Below are 20,972 nucleotides of genomic sequence, written 5' to 3'. Positions count from 1 at the left end.
GCAGCTGAGAGCAACGTGTAAGGCATAATGGTGGATAGTATTTTGAGAAATTACATGATTAAGTAAAAAAAGGCAATCAATAAAGGCTGCCTGGAGTATGCAGCAAAAAGGGAGAGCCAAAACAGAGGTGTGAAACATCCAGCAATGAATGGCAATACCTCATATACTGAAGACATCATGGGCAGTGCTGTCAATGTGAGCACAGGGTAGGGATGAGTGAAATCTGAATATTCTCCCAGACCCAGCTCTGTGGCGTAATGGGGGTTGTAGGTACCCTTCAGCTGAATGCTATATGGGCATACGGAGCCCAGGCTGCATATGGGACCCTGCTGAGGCACCGAGAGCTCCTCTGCCAGGCTGTGCTGATGCCATTGCAGGTGCTGGAGGGGGCTGATGGTGGCTGGTCTGCCCACGCAGGGCAGGTTGAGGGATGAAGGAAAGGGTGACAGTGGGGTTTTCCAGTCCCTTCGGCACTCCTGGATTAAGACAGCCACTCAGTGCACTGAGCTGGAGGCTCAGTCCTAGCAGAGAGCAAAGCAGCCTGATTTTCTGGGGGAAAAAAAGGATATTTAAGGGAATCCTCCTGGCTATGGAGAATTTTTCTCCCAGTTTTGCAGAGAAACAGTACCACTGCGGTATTCACAGGTACTGAGTGCAGAAGTATTAATTAAATAGAAAATTGTAACTGAGCATTGATCTTTAGCAGGCTGCAAAACTTCCCCCTTTTCCTCATGTTTTTATCGTGCTGAGCTCTGCCTCCTCCCATAAAGCATTCAGCTCTGTATGTGTTCACCAGGCAGTCGCAAGTCTTCATGGGAACACATGGGCCAAATCCTAAATGCATTCAGCATCTACACACAGGGACTTTAACATCAGGGAAGGGACTGGCAGATTGGCAAAGGTGCTGCCAAGTGCCCAAGGTGGCCGAGTGCTGTTAAACAAGAAAATACCATATTTTGGCTTTTCAGGTTACTCCTTGCAGCTGGGACTGGTGGAAGCGCTGGCACTCAGCAGACCTGGGGTGCTTCTTTGCATCATCCCGGACAGCCAAAGGCACAACTGCCTTCTCAGAGGGAGCAAAATGTAGAAAAAGAAGCTGGTATGTGAGTGCACAGAAGAGAGTGGCAAAAATGGCATGCAGGAGGAGCAAGAGAATAAACCTGAGGTGCACTGGGCATTTTCTACTTCACAGGTAGCCTTGGTTTAAGCAAGGTGGCTGTGCTGATGTCAAGGGCTCACCAGCCTAGCTGGTGTGGGGGGATGGCTAAGGTCCATAAATCTCAGTTTGGATGGTAGAATCATAGTAAAAAAAACAACAAACAAAAAAACAAGCTGTGAGCGGAAGAAGGGCATTGAGAGAGAAAGGATGAATTAAAGAAAACTGGGGAAGTAAAATTTAAGACAGCATAAAAAAGACTTTCTAACAGCCTTATATGCAGTGGGATTTGTAAGTAATGCCGGTTCTGAGACCCAAGTGGTGTGAAAGTTTAAGGTGTTTTAGGAGGAACCGACAGATTTGCAATTATCCCCGCAGGACTGATGAACTGTCTGGAGCTTTGCAGCAGTCTGTGAAGAAGCCCCACCAGGTTAATCTACTGCTTGTTTTTACAGATCGTTTCCCCATGCCTGCCTGACAGGGCTGATCTACAATCCTTGACAAATAATTAGAGATATAAAAAATGGTTACGTTCTTCAGTCTGTGAGTAAATCTCCTTTTTTTATCTCCCTTACTCATAAAGAAAATTATCTGAGCCACTTGCCCACCAAAGAAGATAATGTTTGTGATACAGTAGCTTATTGTTTAAAGTTCCTGCTTCCTGCTGCTAGGAAAAACAAACTGTCATAATTTGCTATTCAATAACCTCTTTCTGTAAGTGATTTAAACCTGGGGTTTACCCTGGTTTTGTTTGACCGTGGTTTTAGTTCAGCTGTGGACAAGTGCTGCCTGGCATGGATGCTGCAGCTCGAGATTTGGGGCGGTGCGAAAGGGTCTGGGGCAGGAGGCTTGATCTGGAAAGGGGTGCTGCAGGTGGGGGTACCAGCAGTCTAGAGGTCTTGTTATGACCATTGGTGATCTCAGGGGCAGCTCTGCTTCCAGGGAAGTCAACAACCTGAACTCAGTGGTTGCTGTGTGGGCAGTGTTGAATAATAAAGGATTCAAGGATTAGGGTACGATTTTGTCCTGGGAGCTCCACATGCCTGCAAGCAGAGCTTGGCAGTGTGCTGAGTTATGCATAGGTGTTTTATACTGGCTTTGAACCTAACTTGAAAATAATTACAAATTCACAAAAGTATTTGAAGCTATTTGTCTCCGCCTTAATAAAATTTTAAATGTATTTGATAATTTCAGTAGGAAGAGAGCTCTTATGCAACATTTGGATATGTACTTCTTCAATAATTGATTGTACCCTGAAGGGGATGACTCAGTCAACCCAAACCTGATTTGTGTTTGTCTAATGTGGGCTATTTCTGTTTGTGCAATAGTTACTCCATGAGATATATTGCAAAGAGTGCTTTTAAAAATAATTCTTAAAAAGACAGAATTAAGATAGTCTTGCAACATTACTCACAGTGCCTGAGATACAAAAGCCCAATACCCACTAACTACCACCAATTTTTTTCTTTACTTTGGTCTCTCAGTTGCTGTGAGAGAGGAGGTATATGGCCCTCTGCTGCAGCGACTCACTGTGTCCACAGCGATATGGCTAAAACTTTGCTAAACATTTCTCAGCCGGAAAGATGGGCAATGGCAGCCCTGTTGCCCTCATGTAGACCTTATATCTGTCTTTACCTCAACCAATCCAGCAGCTACTTAGCCAGTAGAGAGGGAGACCTAGGATCTATGCACTGCTCCTCTGCATGTGTAAGTACATCTTCAACAGCAACCTGTCCACCACTGCTGCTCCAGGTAGTACAGAGTTTCTGATTAAAGCTGAGAGATGGGCGTTCAGGCTGCCTCTCAGATGACTTCCCACCCTGTAGGCAATGCTGCCACCACCATGTGCCTGGGCAATGCAAAGCTTTGTGTCCTGGATGGGATGAACACATCCTATCACCACCAGTAGATGCAGAAACATCTTGTCTGTAAAACTCAGTGGAGGGCTGAAAGCCTTAACGTTGCCACACCATTGTGACTGAGGATGTTCTGGCTGATCTCATGAAGGGATACTTGAGTATCCGAAGAGTTTAGACAGAAATCGTTGCAGCTGTGCACTCTATAGCTTTGAACTTGAATGCTTGGATTCCTTTGGGATATTTCAGCAGAGCTGAAGAGGACACTTCAGAAAGGGATTTGGCCAAAAAAAGCATTAGGGACATGAGAAAATGGCACAGGACAGTATAAATCATTAACTGTACGCTTCCTGTATTGTACCATTACTTCCCTGTCCAGAGACAGTGACCTGTAAATACAGGATCTTAATGGTGGTGACTGTGTAAAGTCAGTTCCTCAGAGCTGTTAACACTGAGGTTTGACAGAGTCCTGGGTCTTTGAAGTAAGTCTTATAAATGTACTTGTGCAACTTCAAGTACATAGATCTATAAATTCTCTGTGAGCACACGCTCCACAGATATTGCTACTGAAATTTGGGGGTTTATTTATTTGTGGATGGGAGAGGAGAATGTATCTGTAAATGTGCAGTTATTAACTACTTTTTCACTATTCAGGAGGACCTAATGAAGAAGAGCACACTTTTGTGAGGGTCAAGGGCACAACAGAAAACAATATTCATATTTCAGGTGTTTAAACAGCTTTTAACAGATTTTCTTCTTCAAGGTATCACCCATGGGTCAGATCCCTGAGAGCTGACTGAAAAACATAGTTATATTGCCTCTTTAAATGATTGCAGTGAAAAACGTTGCTCTGATCAGCCCAGCCTGGCTCTCCCTTGCAACCCATCAGTAATTTCCCTGAAGACTGACACAGAGCCATGGGAAGCCACCACCAGTGAGCAGCTCCTTGCAAGAGGGCAGAGATTCAGAGCTGGCGCGGTGGCCTCCGTGTGCTCTGCAGCCAGCGGTGGGACTGCTGCTGGGATAATTGGCTGCTCCTCAAGTGCTTTGAGGATACAAACTGCTTCTTCAGTCCTACTGGGGCATCGCTGAAGAAATACAGTAATTTTTTTCTCACCATGGAAGCAACTTCTTGTGAGCATTAAGGGAGACCTGCCTGCACCAAGCCTTTAAATGCTTTGAACGCTTTGCTCAGCCTCAGCAAAAAACACTTCTCTTCCATTCTTTGCACCTGTAGAGAGGCTTGGCATGAAGCAGCCCCAATCTCACCTGTTAGTTGTTACTGACACAACGAAGTGTGTGCTTTTAGGAGCAGATCACCTGTGTGCTGGTGGGAAGAGGGCACTTCCACACCTCAGTGTCAGGGAAGCCACCAAGCAAGTGAGGAGTTGGAGGAAAACACTGATCCCTTCTCCAGCGCCTCCGGTGTTACACATCTGCCAGCCAAGACATGCAACCCTTAAGAAGGCTGCAATAAAACCCTTGTGGGTTACTCATACTAGTAATGAGCCCCGTGAAGGGGCAAAGTGCTAATTGAGAACAGGCTCTCCTTCACAAGCAAAAGATTTAAAACCTGCTGATGACAGCGGTAACTGCCCAATTAATTGCCAGTGTGATGAGAGCAGCAGGAGGAATGCGCCACATAACTCATCGCCGGTGCTGGGGGACTGATGTGCAGATCTGGAGAGCACGGTACAGTCACGGGGTGCTGGGGGCAAAGCCATGCAGGAGCGTGAGGTGGTAGGAGCTGAGCGATGATGAGACACAAGTGATGGAGACAGCCTGAGCAGCTCCCTACGGTGGCGTGAGCTGTGGATAATGCATCCTGAGAAAAGGTGCCACGGGAGGGATGCGGTGGCATTGAGGAGCTTGTGTGGTTTGCAGAGAAGAGAAATGGGGCTTTGGGTGGGGGACTTGCTCTGCATGGCTGTGTGGGTGGCAGGAACCCCTGGGGCTAGGGACTTGCAGAGGTTTTGTGCTGCTGCTGACAGGAACTTTTAAAAGCTGTAGCATGTTGTGTAAGTGTTAAATTTGAATTTCTTTGACATTTTCCCCTTGGTGATAATTATTCTGAGCAGCTTCTCACCATGCAGCAAATGCCTGGCACTGTGACAGTTATTAAAAACCTGTAAACAGGCTTAGGAGGAAAGTGCCTGGAGTCACCTTGCCAGGTTAAAGAGAACGTGACAAATAAGTAAAAATAAATTGGATCTGAACCCCTGTTAGGCAGCTTCAGAGACTTCTCGGAGGCAGAGGCTCAGGGAGGATCTTATCACTAAGTATTTGATGGGAGGGTGTGGATTAGATGGAGCCAGAGTCTTCTCAGTGGTACCCAGTGACAGGGTAAGAGGCAACAGGCACAAACTGAAACACAGGAACATAAACATAACAAAACCCTTTATGGGCTTTTCTATGACCAAGAAAGGTCAAGCACTGGCACAGGTTGCCTAGGGAGGTGGTGGGGTCTCCATCCTTGGAGATACTCAAAAGCTGTCTGGACATGGTCCTGAGCAGCTGGCTCTGGGTGGCCCTGGTGGCACAGGAGGGCTGGACCAGGTGACCTGCAGAGGTGCCTGGGCTATTCTGTGATTCTGAAACTCCGTGCAAACGTGCTGTGCTCTTGAGAAACAGCTCTGACAGGCACTCCCCAAGGAGCATGAAGTATGAGGGATCTGCTCACCCAGAAGCATCTAGTACAGCATTGGCTCCAGTCCTCTCAGGGACTGAGTGTGGTTAGTACCGATGGGAGTTAATTAAACACTCACCTGGAGTAAGTATTTCAGCACAGCTGAAGTGAACTCTGTGCATACCAGTGTTACACCGCAAGAGCCAGACCGAACTGGGGCAAAGGTCCATTTAGCCCAGTGTACCTGCCCAGTGTCAAGGAGCAGCAATTCAGAGCCTTAGCTTGAAGATGTTTCTTGAAAACCATTGGGTTTATTAGCCATTTTTGGACCTTTCTACTGTGATTTTGTACAATCTGTTTTAAGCCATTTGTACTTCCCAGCCTCTGCACAACCTGTACCGCCAGGTTCTGCAGTTCAGTTTTGTGCTACGGTAGCACACTTGCCTGTATTGAAACTACCCTGGCAAGTTTGCTGTGTACTTCTCAGTACTTCAGTCATGAGAGAGAGTGAAAAATGCCTCCATGTTCACCTTTCCCGAATAATTCATTAGATGGACATCTGCCCCACTCCTGCCTTTTCAAACATACTTCTAGACTGATTAGTCTTTCACTGAACAAAAGCTGCTCTATATTTTTACAGATCCTTATCACCCTCTGTATTGTTTCTCACTATCTTTAGAAATAAAACCGAGCAAGTTCTGGAATATGTTACCTTTTTATCTGAAAGGAAGTTCTTTCCTTCTTAAATGAGTGCTGACAAGCAAACATCTCCAGGGGCTGTAAGAATCTGACTCATTGCACTGTGTTTTATATTTCTGTTCAATATCTCTTCACAATGACAATGCAACGAGCCAGGCCACATTATTTCTTCTTGGGATCCATTCAGTCTCGCAGTTGGACTCTTCTGCAGTAAAACCTTGCCTTGTTCAGTGCATGGAGAGTTGTGGTGCTTGAATAGACCTTTCCACGAAGAGCAGTGCTTTTATTATGCTTGCCCATGTGGCCACAAGTCATGTTGGCTGTGTTGTTTAAAACTGGCTGTAATTTCTGCTGTTTTGAGATCCTGCCTGGGGGCAGGTGGATGTAAAGGTGGGAGTTAACCAACACACTGAATCTTCGTTCTTCAGAGGCTGGAGAACAACTGCGAATTTGCACACAAGGAACCAAAGCAGTGAATTGCAGCGTGAGCTTGTCCTTCGTTAAGGTAAATCCACAATCCTCTGTCCTAGCAGTGATGAGTACAACAGAAACCTCTCAGAAAGGTTTGCTAAGACTGACTCCAACATGGAGATCGGTATCTAAATCTATGAGCATATGGCTGTAAGCACTCATGTGAGGACATCAAAGCTGCACACACTTTGCTACATTTTTATACTTACCCCTTTCCCTTCCCTTCCCTTCCCTTCCCTTCCCTTCCCTTTCCTTTCCTTTCCTTTCCTTCCCTTTCCTTTCCGCATTTCTACAGTCTCTGCCCTCTTCGCTGTAACCCATTTGACTTTCCAGGATATTAACTCAATAAACAAGAAAGGTTTTAAGAATGAAGTGGCTGAATCGCTAACAGAGATCATGAAAACACTCATTATAAGCAGCACCTACGATGATGCTGGAAGGGCAGCAAATATTTTATCAGTTTTTGAAATACTGGCAGGACAATTACAGGCTTCCAAAGCAAGCATTTGTTGAAGTGTTACTTATACCACTTAGGTGAACAAGTTGCAAGCCATGATAGAGGTAAGCCAGCTCTTGTAAAACAAAATAATCTTATTCTGGCAGGGCTTTTAATCTTTTCAGACATTCAAACTGCACTTGACAGAGTTCCTCACAAGACGACAATAACTTGGTAATTGTGGGATGATTTCCACATTTTATTTGGTTAAAAAATGCATTTCACTGTTTATTAAGTCATTCCAGAACGAGCATTTGTAAGATCAGAAGCATTTTGGTTAACATACAATCCACCAACAGGAAAATTCTAGCCTCAACAAACTGTAAGGGAAAGGGAAAGAACAAACTGTTAACTGGGTTTGTTGGGACAAGAGACGGACTGAGAACTTCTCAGCAGAGCTACGTGAATGAGCAGAATGAGACCATGGGACCTCAGTGTAGGCTATAACTGAGCATTGCCTCACATGGGCTTTTACTTCCCATGTTTGCTTAGAGCTACCTCCTGTATTGCTGCTGCTACCTTGCTAGCAAGGGAACGGTTAACTTGCAGCAGGACCAGTGAGAGGTCTCCTTAAGACAATCAAAAAACCCACTAGGTCTTCACTCATCCAATGTTTCCCTCCTTCCTGAGGCATATGTGCCACATTTTTGCCATTCTCCCAGGCATTTGGGGAGCAGGTACCAGACACAATCATGCAGCACCCCTGTGAGGATGGGGTGCAGTGCTGGCCTGACCTGTAGAAATAGGGTGAACACATGGGTTCCTGCTATGAGGACCTTGATGGGCTTCAGGCTAAACAGACTGATTGATTAGGCCTTCATCTGGGACTGTCCCTGCTGGAATCCAATGAAATGCCCAATGTCCAAAGCTCACATAGCCATATCCGCTTTGTCCTTGACCATGGTCCACAACTGCTACGTTTCAAAAGGAATTTCAGGAGTGAATGGCAAGGATGGCTGAGAACTTGAGTTGTAACATTGGCTATGGTTGGCACTGGCTTCATATCAGCATCTTTTCTTTCCAGTATTTAAGCTTCCAGAGTTTTACGGTGCTGTAAAAAGCAAACCCCTTGCTACTTTTCCATGTTTTTCCGGTAATGAAGTGGCATTACTGGCTCTGGAGGCACTTCACGGTAGCCTGTTATGGTAGTCCTTACTCAGTGTTTATCTCACCTTCCAGGAATCTAATGGCATGGGATCTTGGGCCTCTGGCTGAGTCATATTCTAGTTCCAGCCACGATAACAGAAGTCCTGAACCATGAGAAATTAAGGAACTGAAAATAAATTCACTGGGACTCCTCCCTGCAGTCAGCAGTCACTAGAGCTGGTGTTGAGGCAAAGTTTTCCTGCACAAAAAAGAAGTTTCCCAGCTGGGAAGCTCGGCTCAGGCTCCTGCTCATTTTCCTTCTCACAGAGGGACAGACAAAGGTCAGGTCCTTTTGGGTCTCTCCATGCCTGGGCCATTTGCAGATGCAGGGAAATAAAAATGGATTCACAGCCCTAATTCTCACTTGCAATCAAATGTGGGACTCAAATACTTCGATCTCTCATCCTGCACACATCCTGCTACATTGAACGTACCAGTATTGCAAAATTTTTCTGGCTCCTGAAAGCAGATTAACCAACCAACCAAATTATCAAGGGAATGTCATGAAATAAATATCTTAACACATGGTAATTTTCTATATTATAAACATTAAAAACAGTCAATAATGATTCCTGGATTTTCTTTTTCACACCGCAATTCTGGAATGTGCCAGAAAGGGAATTTTAAGCAATCAATCAGCTTTGCAGTCTCATCTTAATCTGCCTGTTACAAAGGTGAGTTGTGAATTCCCCTTCTCTTTGCTTTAACATTATACCATTTGTATTCCCCTTGATTTTCCTCAGAAACATTAGTACTGTTCAGGCTCATTAATCTGCAATTTTGTCTTTAGGTTTCAGACTTGCTGAGTCTTCTAAAACTGAATTTAATATAGAGAGCTTCACATCTTGTTTTCAGAAACTCTCTGAGAATCCTCTGCTTGGAAAAAAATCTTCTATTTCTTAGTTTGTGGAATACAAGGTCACTTTTGTCACGCTGCTGCTACAGTTGCCTATCACTAACTAGGTCTCAGAAGTCAGAGTTTGGGGGGCAGAATACTTGAGTAAGTTACTGCTTCACTGCTTTCAAAACTATGAAGATGAGAATCAGAGTCTAACGCTTACTGATACGTACAAAACCTTGCAGTAAAACCCAGAGCTAACGGCAAGAGAAAAGACAGACTTAAAGACAGCTACAATTACATTTGTCAGACCAGAAGTGACAGTCCAAGTAAGCAGGCAGTGAATGAGTCGATGGCTCCCAATCTCTACATAAAACAGAAGTTTACAAGTGCAACACAGCTCATGGTCTCTGCCTGACCCATCCTGCCTCCACAGGGCCCAAGGTGTGAAATACCACCAGTCTGAAGAGGGAAGTGACTGGACTACGTTGCAAGAGCTCTGGAGAATCTGGTAGTGACATATATTTTGTGACAGCATTAAGATTCCCAATCACATAAGGTGCCCATTGCAAAAGCATTTTTCATTTGCACAAAACTATAGACTTGAAAATTAACCTAATCTGAGGAAGCATCTCAGGACAGAATATGGAAAAAACCATCAAACTTTAAGCTGCCTTAGCACAACTGACCATAGAATACTCTTCAGGTGATAAAATTATGGCACCAGTGCTTAAATAATCCTGTACTCGGTTTGCAAAGAGGAAGAAGGCACAAAAAGTTAAAGAGGAATCCTTTTATTCAGCTTTCACAGTTCTAAACAGTAAACGTAATAAACAGTTCACACATGGTACTGGAGAACATAGTCCTGGTAGCAGTGAAATGTCTAATGCTTAAGGCACTGATAGTGGGAAGAAAAAAAGACATAACTTGGATTGGTCCTATTTAATCAGAATTTGAATCTATTATGAATATGTGCTTGCTATTCAAATGCTTAAAATTCCACAAGCTACGTTCACAAACAAATGTTTATACAACTTCAGTAATCACTGAAACAGGAATCAGTGGATCCCCTACTTCAACTTAAAAGTGAGTATTGCATTACTTTGGAGTGGAATCAATTTTTAACCTACCAAAAGAAAACAAAACACAAATTACTTCAGCAGTATGGCTTTAAGACCCTGTATTTGGTTACAATAGAGCAAGCGAAGTTAAATAATAGCATACAAGTGCTATATACTGTCATCTTAACAGAAGCTGGTTTATAGTATAAAAATTAGTTTAGAACAGTTTCTATACAAACAGTTTTACAAAACTGAATTACTCAAAGAAAAAATCAAGAACTTTTTAAATATGAATCACTCTTTACATGTAGTATGCATAAAGTTACTTATCCTGATGATATAAATTAGAAATACTACAAAATAGTAAAGCTGGCATTCATATACTATTGAAATACACACATCAGAAATACTGAAGTGTTAGTTCTGCAAAAATCCTTAAGAGTCACATTTATACTTGCCAAATAGATACACAGTGACTGAGGTTTCTAAAGGAGCCACAGTGACCTCCCGTGGCCACTTAAGAAATCCCTATCCTTAACCTTTTTTTCCATTTTGAACATCACTCTTCTCACAAACCTTAATAAACTGAAAAGGTACAACAGGTACCATACTTGGTCCATCTATCCCAGGAAATGGCAATATTTCTATCAGAAGTAACTGTAAAGGAACGCAGCCTTCGCCCAACCTACCTCCCGGCCACAGAAACAAAGTCGTGCCTCCTCTCTGACTTACCAAGAACCAGTTCCAGAGCAGTTTAAATAGCTGTTTCCTTTAAGTCAATGAGAGAAGTTGTTCAGTGAATGTTCAACGCGCGATCAATATTCAAATACATCAGTTGAGCTTTTGAGACAACAAAGGAAGGAGATGTAAACTGATGCCGTCTGACTCAAAGTCCAAACCAGAACGGATAAAATTGTATGAGACGCTTTAAATGTGTGTCAAGTTCATTGGTATACAAAGCCAAAAAACATTTTAGAAAGAAACCAAGTGTAACAAAGAATCCAAAAGTCAATCAGGTGCCTTCTTCCATTGCTCTGGAGGAATGTAAGAAGCAGGAACACTTCTATGTCATAAACAGATGAACAACATGAGAACACCAAAAAAATCACAGTAGTGACTATCTCTCATCTGCAGTACGTTAATCAGCACTTAAATTCTTCTACTGTTTATAAATCCTCCCTGTTATACACAACTTTCTTTCCATTAAGTGACTCTTCTGTGTTTGGTGCCAGCCATGTGAAATACACTTTCACTGGATCAATATTCCAATGCTTGTGAAACGATACTGGAATTTGGTGAGAAAGGTAATCTTTTGGGTAGTCCATTGGCCGTGCCTAAGATGGAAGAATAAACCAAAACCACCACTACTCAGTGATGAAGAACAATTTTAGAAGAAGAAAGTATCACCATTCAATGGCAACACCATTCAATGGCCTTTGTATCGTTACAAAGCAACCAACAAAATACACAAGATGGTAAGAAAGGGACTTTACACCATTCTATTACATCACATGATAGGCATTAGTTTAGATCTTCAACTCGCGCTGCAGTCATCATGCTATCAAGTACACTGATATGAAATATGCCCTGTGTCTCAGGATGAAATAGTCACCATCTATGAAAACAAGTGATAAAACACCATAGCTCGTACTGCATCAGTTAAAATACAGCTTTGATTTAATTATGATAAAATGATTTTAAGTAATATTCTCTTGCCCCTCCTCTTACTGAGAGTAGCCAGCACTGCCAGTGTGACTGTAGGATTCTAATTAGGCCATAAGCAGCACAAATATATGAAGTTTTATGACAGGGAAAGGCTACCAGATGCAGGAAATACTATAGTGCTGGAAAACCGCATTGTTATTCTCTATCAGATGATGCCACATGATGCAGCTGACTTCTTAATGCACCAAGCAAGTTTCATTTGTCCCACCTGTAGTGGTCCCTGGTAATGTAACTAGATATTGCCATTCTAGAGTTTTTATAAAGAGAAATGCATTATTTTTTCCCCATGTAAAACACAAGAAGATTGAGTGATGTGGATACCGAATCGCTGATTTGGTGCCTAAGCCAGTAACTGGTTTAATACTGCATGCTTCACCTACGTATGGTGGTGTTAATGAATTCTGCATGCTGTGTGCTTCATGCAGTTCTGCATACACTCCAGTCTTAAACTGGGCAACAGAATCTGACATTAAGAGATCCGAATATGTGGCATTGCTGGGGTTTTTATAATTATTATTTTGATATTTAAAACACAGAGTGCTTATTTTTAAAAATTCCACTGGAGAAATCATGATGGAACCTGTCTCCCTCAAGACTTTTGAAAAAAAAAACTTCAGTGAACATTTAAGCTTCGAAAACCTGAAGAATTTACGCTGGATAGAAAGATTTTAGATATCTGAGACCAAAGATTTTTGCTGTTACAAAAGCAGTCAGCTTTTTATTGAGCTAGACGAAATTTAAGTGTTTAGATAATCCTAAAAGAATGAGATCTGCTCTAATAACTATCATTTTTATTACTTTGCTCTCTAAGAATCATACTGCTTTATAGGTGGTTGAACCTAAGATAGAAATTCCATTAATTCCTTCTTCCTTACATATTGTAGAATCAATTATTGTCATCTTTGCTTTTTTTTGTGCTAGAGTTTGTATTGGGCATTCCACAAAATCCAAATACTCTTGCCCAGATTTTGTATTTTAAGGCCACAATCCTGGCTGCCACTCAACAAGGGAAGGTTCCTGTTGTCTGTAAGAGTCTCATCATGCCAAAAGCCTCAGGAACAGGTTACAGAACCTGCATCTACCTTAGTGCGCAGCAAACAGCAAACCAGTGAGAGCCAGCAAACACTGCTACATCACAGGCACCCTAAGGACGAAGGGCTCTTTGCTTTGTTTCATAATCTATACTCATCACAACTTGGATTCGTGTACTGCAAGGGACATTGTACATAATAATATTTCAGTCAAGTCTTTAAAAAATAATTTTCTGGTTGACAGAAAATCCAATTTTGTTTTTCTCATTGTTAAAAGATTTGTTGCATAATAGTGGAATTCACAGAATAAGCACACTCAATTTTTATTTGGTAGTTTTCACCCCAGGGTTAATTTTTGTTCAAGGTACATTAAATGAGAATTTGTTATAAGCAACAGCAAAGACAAATTACAATTCAAGCGTAATTTTCTGTGTGGCAAAATCAAACTGCTAGGATTTAACTTTCAAAGTGATTCAGTATGAAATGTACACCATTAAGAACTACAAGTAAGTGCTTAATTTTGTTGTATAAGGGCTGTTGTTTGGGGTTTTTTTAAAACACCTGTGCAAGCAGAAATTATTCAATAACGCTGTTGATTTTACAAGATGCAATACTTGCTTTCTTTCATACTTATACTGAAAAGAGTGATAAACAAAACAGGAAAGTAAACAGATAGGATTTTTTTATATGAACAAGGAATTAAAATATTGAATAGTTTATACTCAAGTCTTCCCATTTCTTTAAGTAGTAAATGTAACCAGAAAGAAAATCTTAATATAGGAAAACCTGATAATCTAAATAGCAAACTTTCCTCCCTGGTGAAATCTGCTTTGAATTACATGGCAATTCACTAATTTTCAAGTAGTCTGTTATCTTAATCTCAGTTCACACAGATCTTCTCAGTTTTTAAACTAGATTAACACCTGAAAAACATCAAACACTGCACTGATTTAAATGCTGATTTATTTTTTTTTAAATGCACTGTTTGGGAAAAATTCCAAGTGCTTCTTCTCTTTGATGCCATGGGAGGAACGTAAACTGTTTATTTGGTTTACGAGTCAACAAGTCTCTCTGGGACTTAATGTATCGAGTTTTTCACTGTGACACTACAGCTAGGTTGTTAAGTATTCTGGAAGACAGAAACAAGACTGAAATCTATTCCAACCCACTTCTCCCAGACTGGAGAACACAGTCACAAGAAAATTATGGCTTGTGACCTCTTTGTCCCTCATGCTAACATAGGGCAATTTATCATAATTATACCATTCTTCTGAATCCAGTGCAAAAGCCACAGTTCTAGGAATACTTTACATTTTATGTCTTCACTAATGAGATATTTCAAAATAGTAAACACTGACTCAATATAAAAACTGGATAAGTAGAGAAGAGAAATATACTGACAAATTTCAGCCAGTGCTACATTACCTGAAGAAAAAAGGACATATCACAAGTATTCAAAGCATGTGGCTTCTAATTATCCTTGTTTTCCTAAGTTCCCACCTCCTATTGCAGTTTATAAAATGAATTTTTTATAAAATGTAGTCATAGGGTAACTGAAATAGCTTATAAACTATTAAAGCACTGTAGTAATCCATGCTTTGAGAATATTCTTATTTGCTTGATCAAACTCATTCTGGAAGAAAATACGATATAGCAGCAGTATCCTGGTTATAGTTATTACACATTGATCCAGTTTGCAATGTTTATGAGTTTGCAATATTTATAAGCCCTGTTTTATATGTGTACTTAAAATAATAAAATACATTTTAAATACTAGTAAAAGTAACTGTCTGACCTGATGGAAAAGTGGACTATGCGTTATAGGGATTCCTAAGCCACTGAAACACATCCCAAGGACCATATCATCTGGTGCGTCCATGCTGTAACACCGGCATTTACTAGCAAGTAGCCTCTGAACAGCTATTCTGCTAAAAACCATCCTGAATACAAAAAGAAAGCACATGAAACATGTAAGACAATAACTGCTAGAGAAACCAAATGACTGTAATTAACAAATATTGGTAAATGATATAAAACTGCAAGAGAAAATGCAGCCCTCTGGTACAACATAAATGAAATTTCAAAATTTGAGAAGTCAGTACTGACAAGTAGTGTAAGAGGCATTTTCTGGAAGATAATTACTTTATATAATTAAAATTAATTATACCAATTATGCCAATCGTCGTTATTCCAACAATTACTTAGCTAGCCACCATTTTTGCCACAGTTGATAATTCCTCTTAAATTTGCCCAGGACTTTAAAGAGATCTTTTCCCCTGTCTTACTCCAATGTACTGTCCAGTTAGTTATCATGCAGCAATTAAATGAAAAGAGCCCTAAACCTGACCTGTCATTCCTTGAATCCTCTCTAATACAGCTCTCTCCATAAGTGAAGAATGTTCCCTGAAGCCACTGCAAGGCTCTTCAGTTCATCCTAACTTTCTTGCTCATCTAAATACCAACCAGAGCCTGAAGCTGTTAGATCATTATCATTAAAATAAGCCTTAAATAGACCAGAAGCATGATGATATTTTAAATTCAACAGCTGAGGTAATATACTCATGCCTGGTATTCCATAGCGGCCTTTTCTGAAGTTACAACATCCACCCAGCCTGATCAGAATAGCTACTACAAGTTACACTAGAAAGATTCACACTCTGAAATCGCTACACGGCTCCATGAGTTCATTCACTGTATGACAATCCTTCGCCTGACACTGGGGCATGGCAAAACTTCTACAGATATGGATGATCTGTGCCTCTATCTCCTCAAACCTGAGAATGTAAATAAGCCCCAAACTTCCACATCTAGGTGACAGAATAGAAACTAAGAGACAAACACTAAAAAGGTGCAGAAGCACATAATTGGTAACGAACAAATGTACCAGCACCAGTCAAAAGGTTTTTTCTTAACTCAAGCACAAACTCTGCTTAAGTGAGATCTTATGCAACTATGCAAAACAATGAGAAAGCCAGTCAACTGATTTTTACTTACTCACGGATGAATAAATATCTAGTAAATTACTATAGCCATTATTTTTCACAGAGAAAGGCACTAAGGACATTCAGATATCCAAACTGCTGGTTTTAGACATGCAAGATGGACTGATCAGAGTCTTAAGATTGTTCTTATTGCAATATAAGCCAACCTGGAAGTTCATATACATGTTAATTTAAACCAAAATTTGCACACAATCACAGGGACCCCTGTGTCTCCTGCATGAGATCAACTTACAATGATCTCTTTCTATGAGAAACTATTTTCCAGGACATCAACATTAAACTCCTTGCTCAGCTACCTGTCCATAAATCATTGCATGAAGTTAAAAACCAGAAAGAGAACTGCTATAACTTTTCTCCATGCTTGGACAAAGACAAAGAACAGGAAAGAATATTTTACTTGTGGTCATCTGTATCTCTAGATGTGCTGGTTTGGGTGCTCCTGCAAACTCCACAACAGTTCAGATCAAAAGTGCATTTTTTAAAGCAACTATTCCAATTGTCTCTGCTTACGACACTCTGTAAGATGGTCTCTGAGTAAGCAGAATTAAATCTATCAGACAAAACAAGGCTGCATGATGTGTATCAGGAGAACACGTGGTGCAGGTACTCAGGTACTAACAGGTACTCAGTTCACAGTCAGCTGAAATGACCCTTCCTGAAGCATGCATGGTCCTGAGCACCAACTGTTCTGCTCTACAGATCTGTTCCCAGTGGACAGCACGACTTCTTATTAGTTAGGACATTTAGGTCTTTGAGAATCATTACATTTGAATTGTACTAGGAAACATCACAGTTTCTGCTGCAACTTATTTGTCTTGTAATTCAAAACATTTGCATTCAAAGCAGGGACTGATGTAGATCTCAGTAGGAGTTTAAATAAATTACCCTCCGCCGCCAGTGATGTAACTATATCCTCCTGTTCCCAAGCCGTAACCGTAACGCTCTCCAAGAAACACTGGTTCATTCGGGTCATAGCAGCTGAGCAATTTTCGGAGCCTGAAGATACTGTAGTATGAAAATCCATTTTAAAAGAATTAAATTATGTAGACAATCATTTTAAAACAGGCATTTCTATCCTAAATGGCATTCTAGTAAACACCACAAAAATGACAGGAGAAATTCAGAAATTTTTAAAAAACAGAGACACAAACTTTTAAAGATAAATTTATGATGGGTTATTTACTATGAACCTAATTCGGTCAAATGATGAATCAATTGGCTTAAAAATACTTTTCTGAAGAAGCAAGCAAAGTTTCTCAACAAAACTGAGTCTCATCTCAGAGAAAACATGAAATGTTTTTTTCCAAAGAGTGGCAAGATGTTTGCAAATAATCTTTTCTCCTCAGGAACTGAAAAACAAAAAGGTTGATTTAGTTATATAAATATTGCTTTATCTAGTTATAAACTCTTCCGAACTCTTCTTCTGTCACATCATTTAAGGTAAAGTATTACCTTGAACCACTTATTCTCATGTTTATGACCATGTGATCCTGCCGATTGATCACTAAGCTTCATTTCACTTATACTGCAGTCAGTTTTCATGTGAATGGGAACTACTTTTCTAAGAAAGGGAAGTCCCTGGATACCAATCTGGGTGGCCGTAGCTTTTACAGAACTTTTCTTTCAGCACGTTTATGTGAGGAATACATCTTAGAAAGTGTATTAGCAAATGACTAAAACCAATCAGCTCAGACATGCCTATGACATGCTGAAGAACCACAATGTATGACTGGATGATCTTTAAAGGTCCCTTCCAACACAATACACTGTATGATTCTATGACAATTTGTAAACACATAATAACACTGATTTGCATAGTTTTTATGAATTTACAAGATTACATTGTTTTCAATATCAGCCATGTAACTCTGAAGGAAAGTGACAATTTTTTTTCTTGAAGGAATATAAATCTACATTAATAAGGTAGCTGTATCTCTTAAATACAAAAGAAGATATGAATCTTGCTAAAACTCCTATTGACATGAACAGTGCATACATACATAGTGCAATGCATACCTTATCAGTGTGTCATCATCCACTATGACTAACCAAGGAGTTCTGGGGGAGCTAAGATTCAAAAACCTTTCCAAAATGGCAAAAGTTTTCCCACAGTGACCTAAAGGAAGAGAAACAACAGAATATGTAAATTTAAACACAATGAGATTTTGTAATAAATGATTATTCATTAATTAAATAAATAATTTACAGCACTATGCAAAACATTCTGGAAATTACTTGTAAAATACTTGAGATGCAAGTTCTTTCATTGCGCTGAATGGTATTTGTACAAATTGTTCCAACACAATTATTATTTTCTATGCAGGAACATACTTCTGAAGGAAGCTGAAGTATGGAAATTCTTTGAATTACGGCAACTTGAAAAATAACCTATATTCTAGCTATTCTATTAAGCTGTTGGACAATACCTGACAAACTGCTACTTTTAATTTCCAAAAATGTAAAATGAGGAAACAATGATACAACCATATTCTGCAAATACACCAAGATACCTTTATAGTATTTCATAACGCATCTGGCAGGTTCATTGCTTCCCTGTAAATATTTAGCCTAAATTAATCTACTGTGTTCATAGCTAGCAACTCAGGTCCTGATGACTTCTTCCAAGGAAAGGTCTTAACATTTATCACAACACTATAATAAAGTTGAGAGCTAAAACACACTTTTACTAGGAGTTGAGAAGTGAAACACCCTTGGTCAGAATGAGCAGCACAAGAGAAACAGAAGTTTCAGACTCCTACCACGGCATTTTTAGATCTTGGAAAAGTCTAATTGCAAACAGTCTTTATTCACCTAGATTACAGTTGATTGGCTAATGAAATAATTATTATACTTGCTAAACAAGCATTAAAAGTAAGGATAGGATACTATATTTGAAGCTACTTTCAGTTAAAGATTTTTTTGAGAAAATGCAGTAACAAGAAATGAAGGAAGTTCTGGCTTTGCTGATTTTGCCAAACCATGAACTTAATGCAGACTGATACATAAACATTTACAAAATCAAAACCAAAATTTCTATACTATATTCCATGTCAAAAGAGGGACAAAAATATTATTAGAGTAAACTCAGCAGAATTTGTTTAATTCAGAATGCCAGTAGCCCACAGGTCCCACTGCTCCCCACGGCAATGCTCAAAGGCCAAACGTGGAAGGTCTGTTCCCTGTGGTGTGACCGAACTGCTGGGGACAGCTCCTACACATGGTCCACACATGCCCAGCAGTTCTGCTACCTCCTGAAAACACTCACTGGTTGCACATGTCACACTGCCCCTGTGCAAAAGGAAATCCCTGACTATTCTCTCTCTGCCTCTAATAGACCTTGTGGAGGACAAAAAAAGAAGCCAGAAATAAGCCAGAGATCAGGACAACTGAGCCAGACAGAGCTAACAGGCCACAGCTTGGACACCTCTAATTGAGGAGGTAATAGTTTGTAGCTGAGACTATAAGCCTAAGTATAATAGATCAAATGAAAGAAAATGCCCTACAATTAATTAACTCATGGAAGCCATCATATCCATAGCCTTTTTTTTTCTAATAAAACACAAAGCAAATTACTTCAAAACCACCTTGTTTGTCATAAAAATATCTTCCAATCTTAAGATTTAGTTTTTGTGCTTAAATCAAGACATACTAGGCACAAGCATACAATATTTGAACACCATATGGCAAGTAGTTTATGCTCAGTAACCAGCTGGTACTGTCTGAGCTCTTTTGACATAAATTTACGACTTCTGCTACCACAGTCTACCACTGCTAGCACAGTCTTACTCAAGATCGCCAATAACTCATTTACTCTTACCACAGTATTAACACCGATTTTTGTCTCTTGGAGTGTATCAGCGAACCATGCTTTCATACTCACAATATTTAGGTTTTTACTAAAAAGAACATTCTACCTACATAGGTAAACTGTACTCTCCATCCATTCACTGTGTGGCAAAAACACTCTTTTTCAGTTTAGGCTGCACAACTGTGCTACAGAAACACAGAATTCCTTAATTATATAATATACATGAAAGATATGTATCATCCATAAAACTTTGCATTTTTAGACAGTTATTTGCATAAAACTGACAACAACAGTGGATAACTCACCTCTGTCAGTATTAGGTATACCTAAATCTACAGTAGGAATGGAGATGTCTGCATAATCACTGTAGTATTCGATAAGGGCAGCTTCTCTTTCCCAAGTCTGCTTTACAACTGGTACTGCAAAACAATCATTGACATTGAAACGTAAGTACCTTGATTAAAATAAGTACTTGATCAAAATGTTTATGCACCTTGTTAACAGACATATTTCCTTCGCATGGTAATGAAGGTGCTGTTTCAAATACAGCGTCATGGCTCTAAACATCTGTTCTTTTGTCTTTCCTGCAGTATTTAGAGAGAAATAATTTTACCTTTTCATGAAAGCCAGTCAGGGCAGTTTTATTTAAATAGCAATATTTTTTTAAGATATTACTACAGTTTTGTTCATATTCTACTGAAAACTGTGATGTTTACATTTATGCCATGCTAACCCAGTATAGAATTCATAACTTTTACATTTGCTGTGGTAGACTTTATAGCACACATCAGCATGAACACTATCAATCATTCTTCCAGTACTGAAATTATAACATTTCAGAAACAGCACCCCCAACTGTACAACATGTAAAATATTCTGAATCAGAAACAGACCAAATGCACCTTCTGAAATACTACATTTTGTTATATGCATCATATTTGACAGCAAGGTCATACTAATGCTCAAAAGCACCTGTCTCTGGAGACACACTCACAGAAGGACATTTATAAATTTCATACACCAATTTTTATCCCATGCAGATTCTTTTCAAAGGAGG

General features: G+C 40.1%; 1 protein-coding gene across 1 annotated transcript in view; it reads right to left on the bottom strand.

The window, feature by feature from the left end:
* Positions 1–11,419: 11,419 nt before the first annotated feature.
* Positions 11,420–20,972, bottom strand: part of B3GALTL (beta 1,3-galactosyltransferase-like) — a 36,011-nt gene continuing 26,458 nt past the window's right edge. Inside the window, exons 8-12 of the mRNA XM_010179273.1 lie at positions 20,221–20,334; positions 18,124–18,223; positions 16,993–17,112; positions 14,901–15,045; positions 11,420–11,683 (exon numbers count right to left, since the gene is read on the bottom strand). Of these exons, the coding sequence (XP_010177575.1) occupies positions 11,516–11,683; positions 14,901–15,045; positions 16,993–17,112; positions 18,124–18,223; positions 20,221–20,334 (647 nt within the window). The 3' untranslated portion in view covers positions 11,420–11,515. The remainder of the gene's footprint in view (positions 11,684–14,900; positions 15,046–16,992; positions 17,113–18,123; positions 18,224–20,220; positions 20,335–20,972) is intronic.

The sequence above is a fragment of the Mesitornis unicolor genome, unplaced genomic scaffold, assembly GCF_000695765.1.
Source record: "Mesitornis unicolor isolate BGI_N332 unplaced genomic scaffold, ASM69576v1 scaffold36122, whole genome shotgun sequence".
NCBI classification, from domain to species: Eukaryota; Metazoa; Chordata; class Aves; order Mesitornithiformes; family Mesitornithidae; genus Mesitornis; species Mesitornis unicolor.
This window is presented reverse-complemented; position numbering and strand designations above follow the sequence as displayed.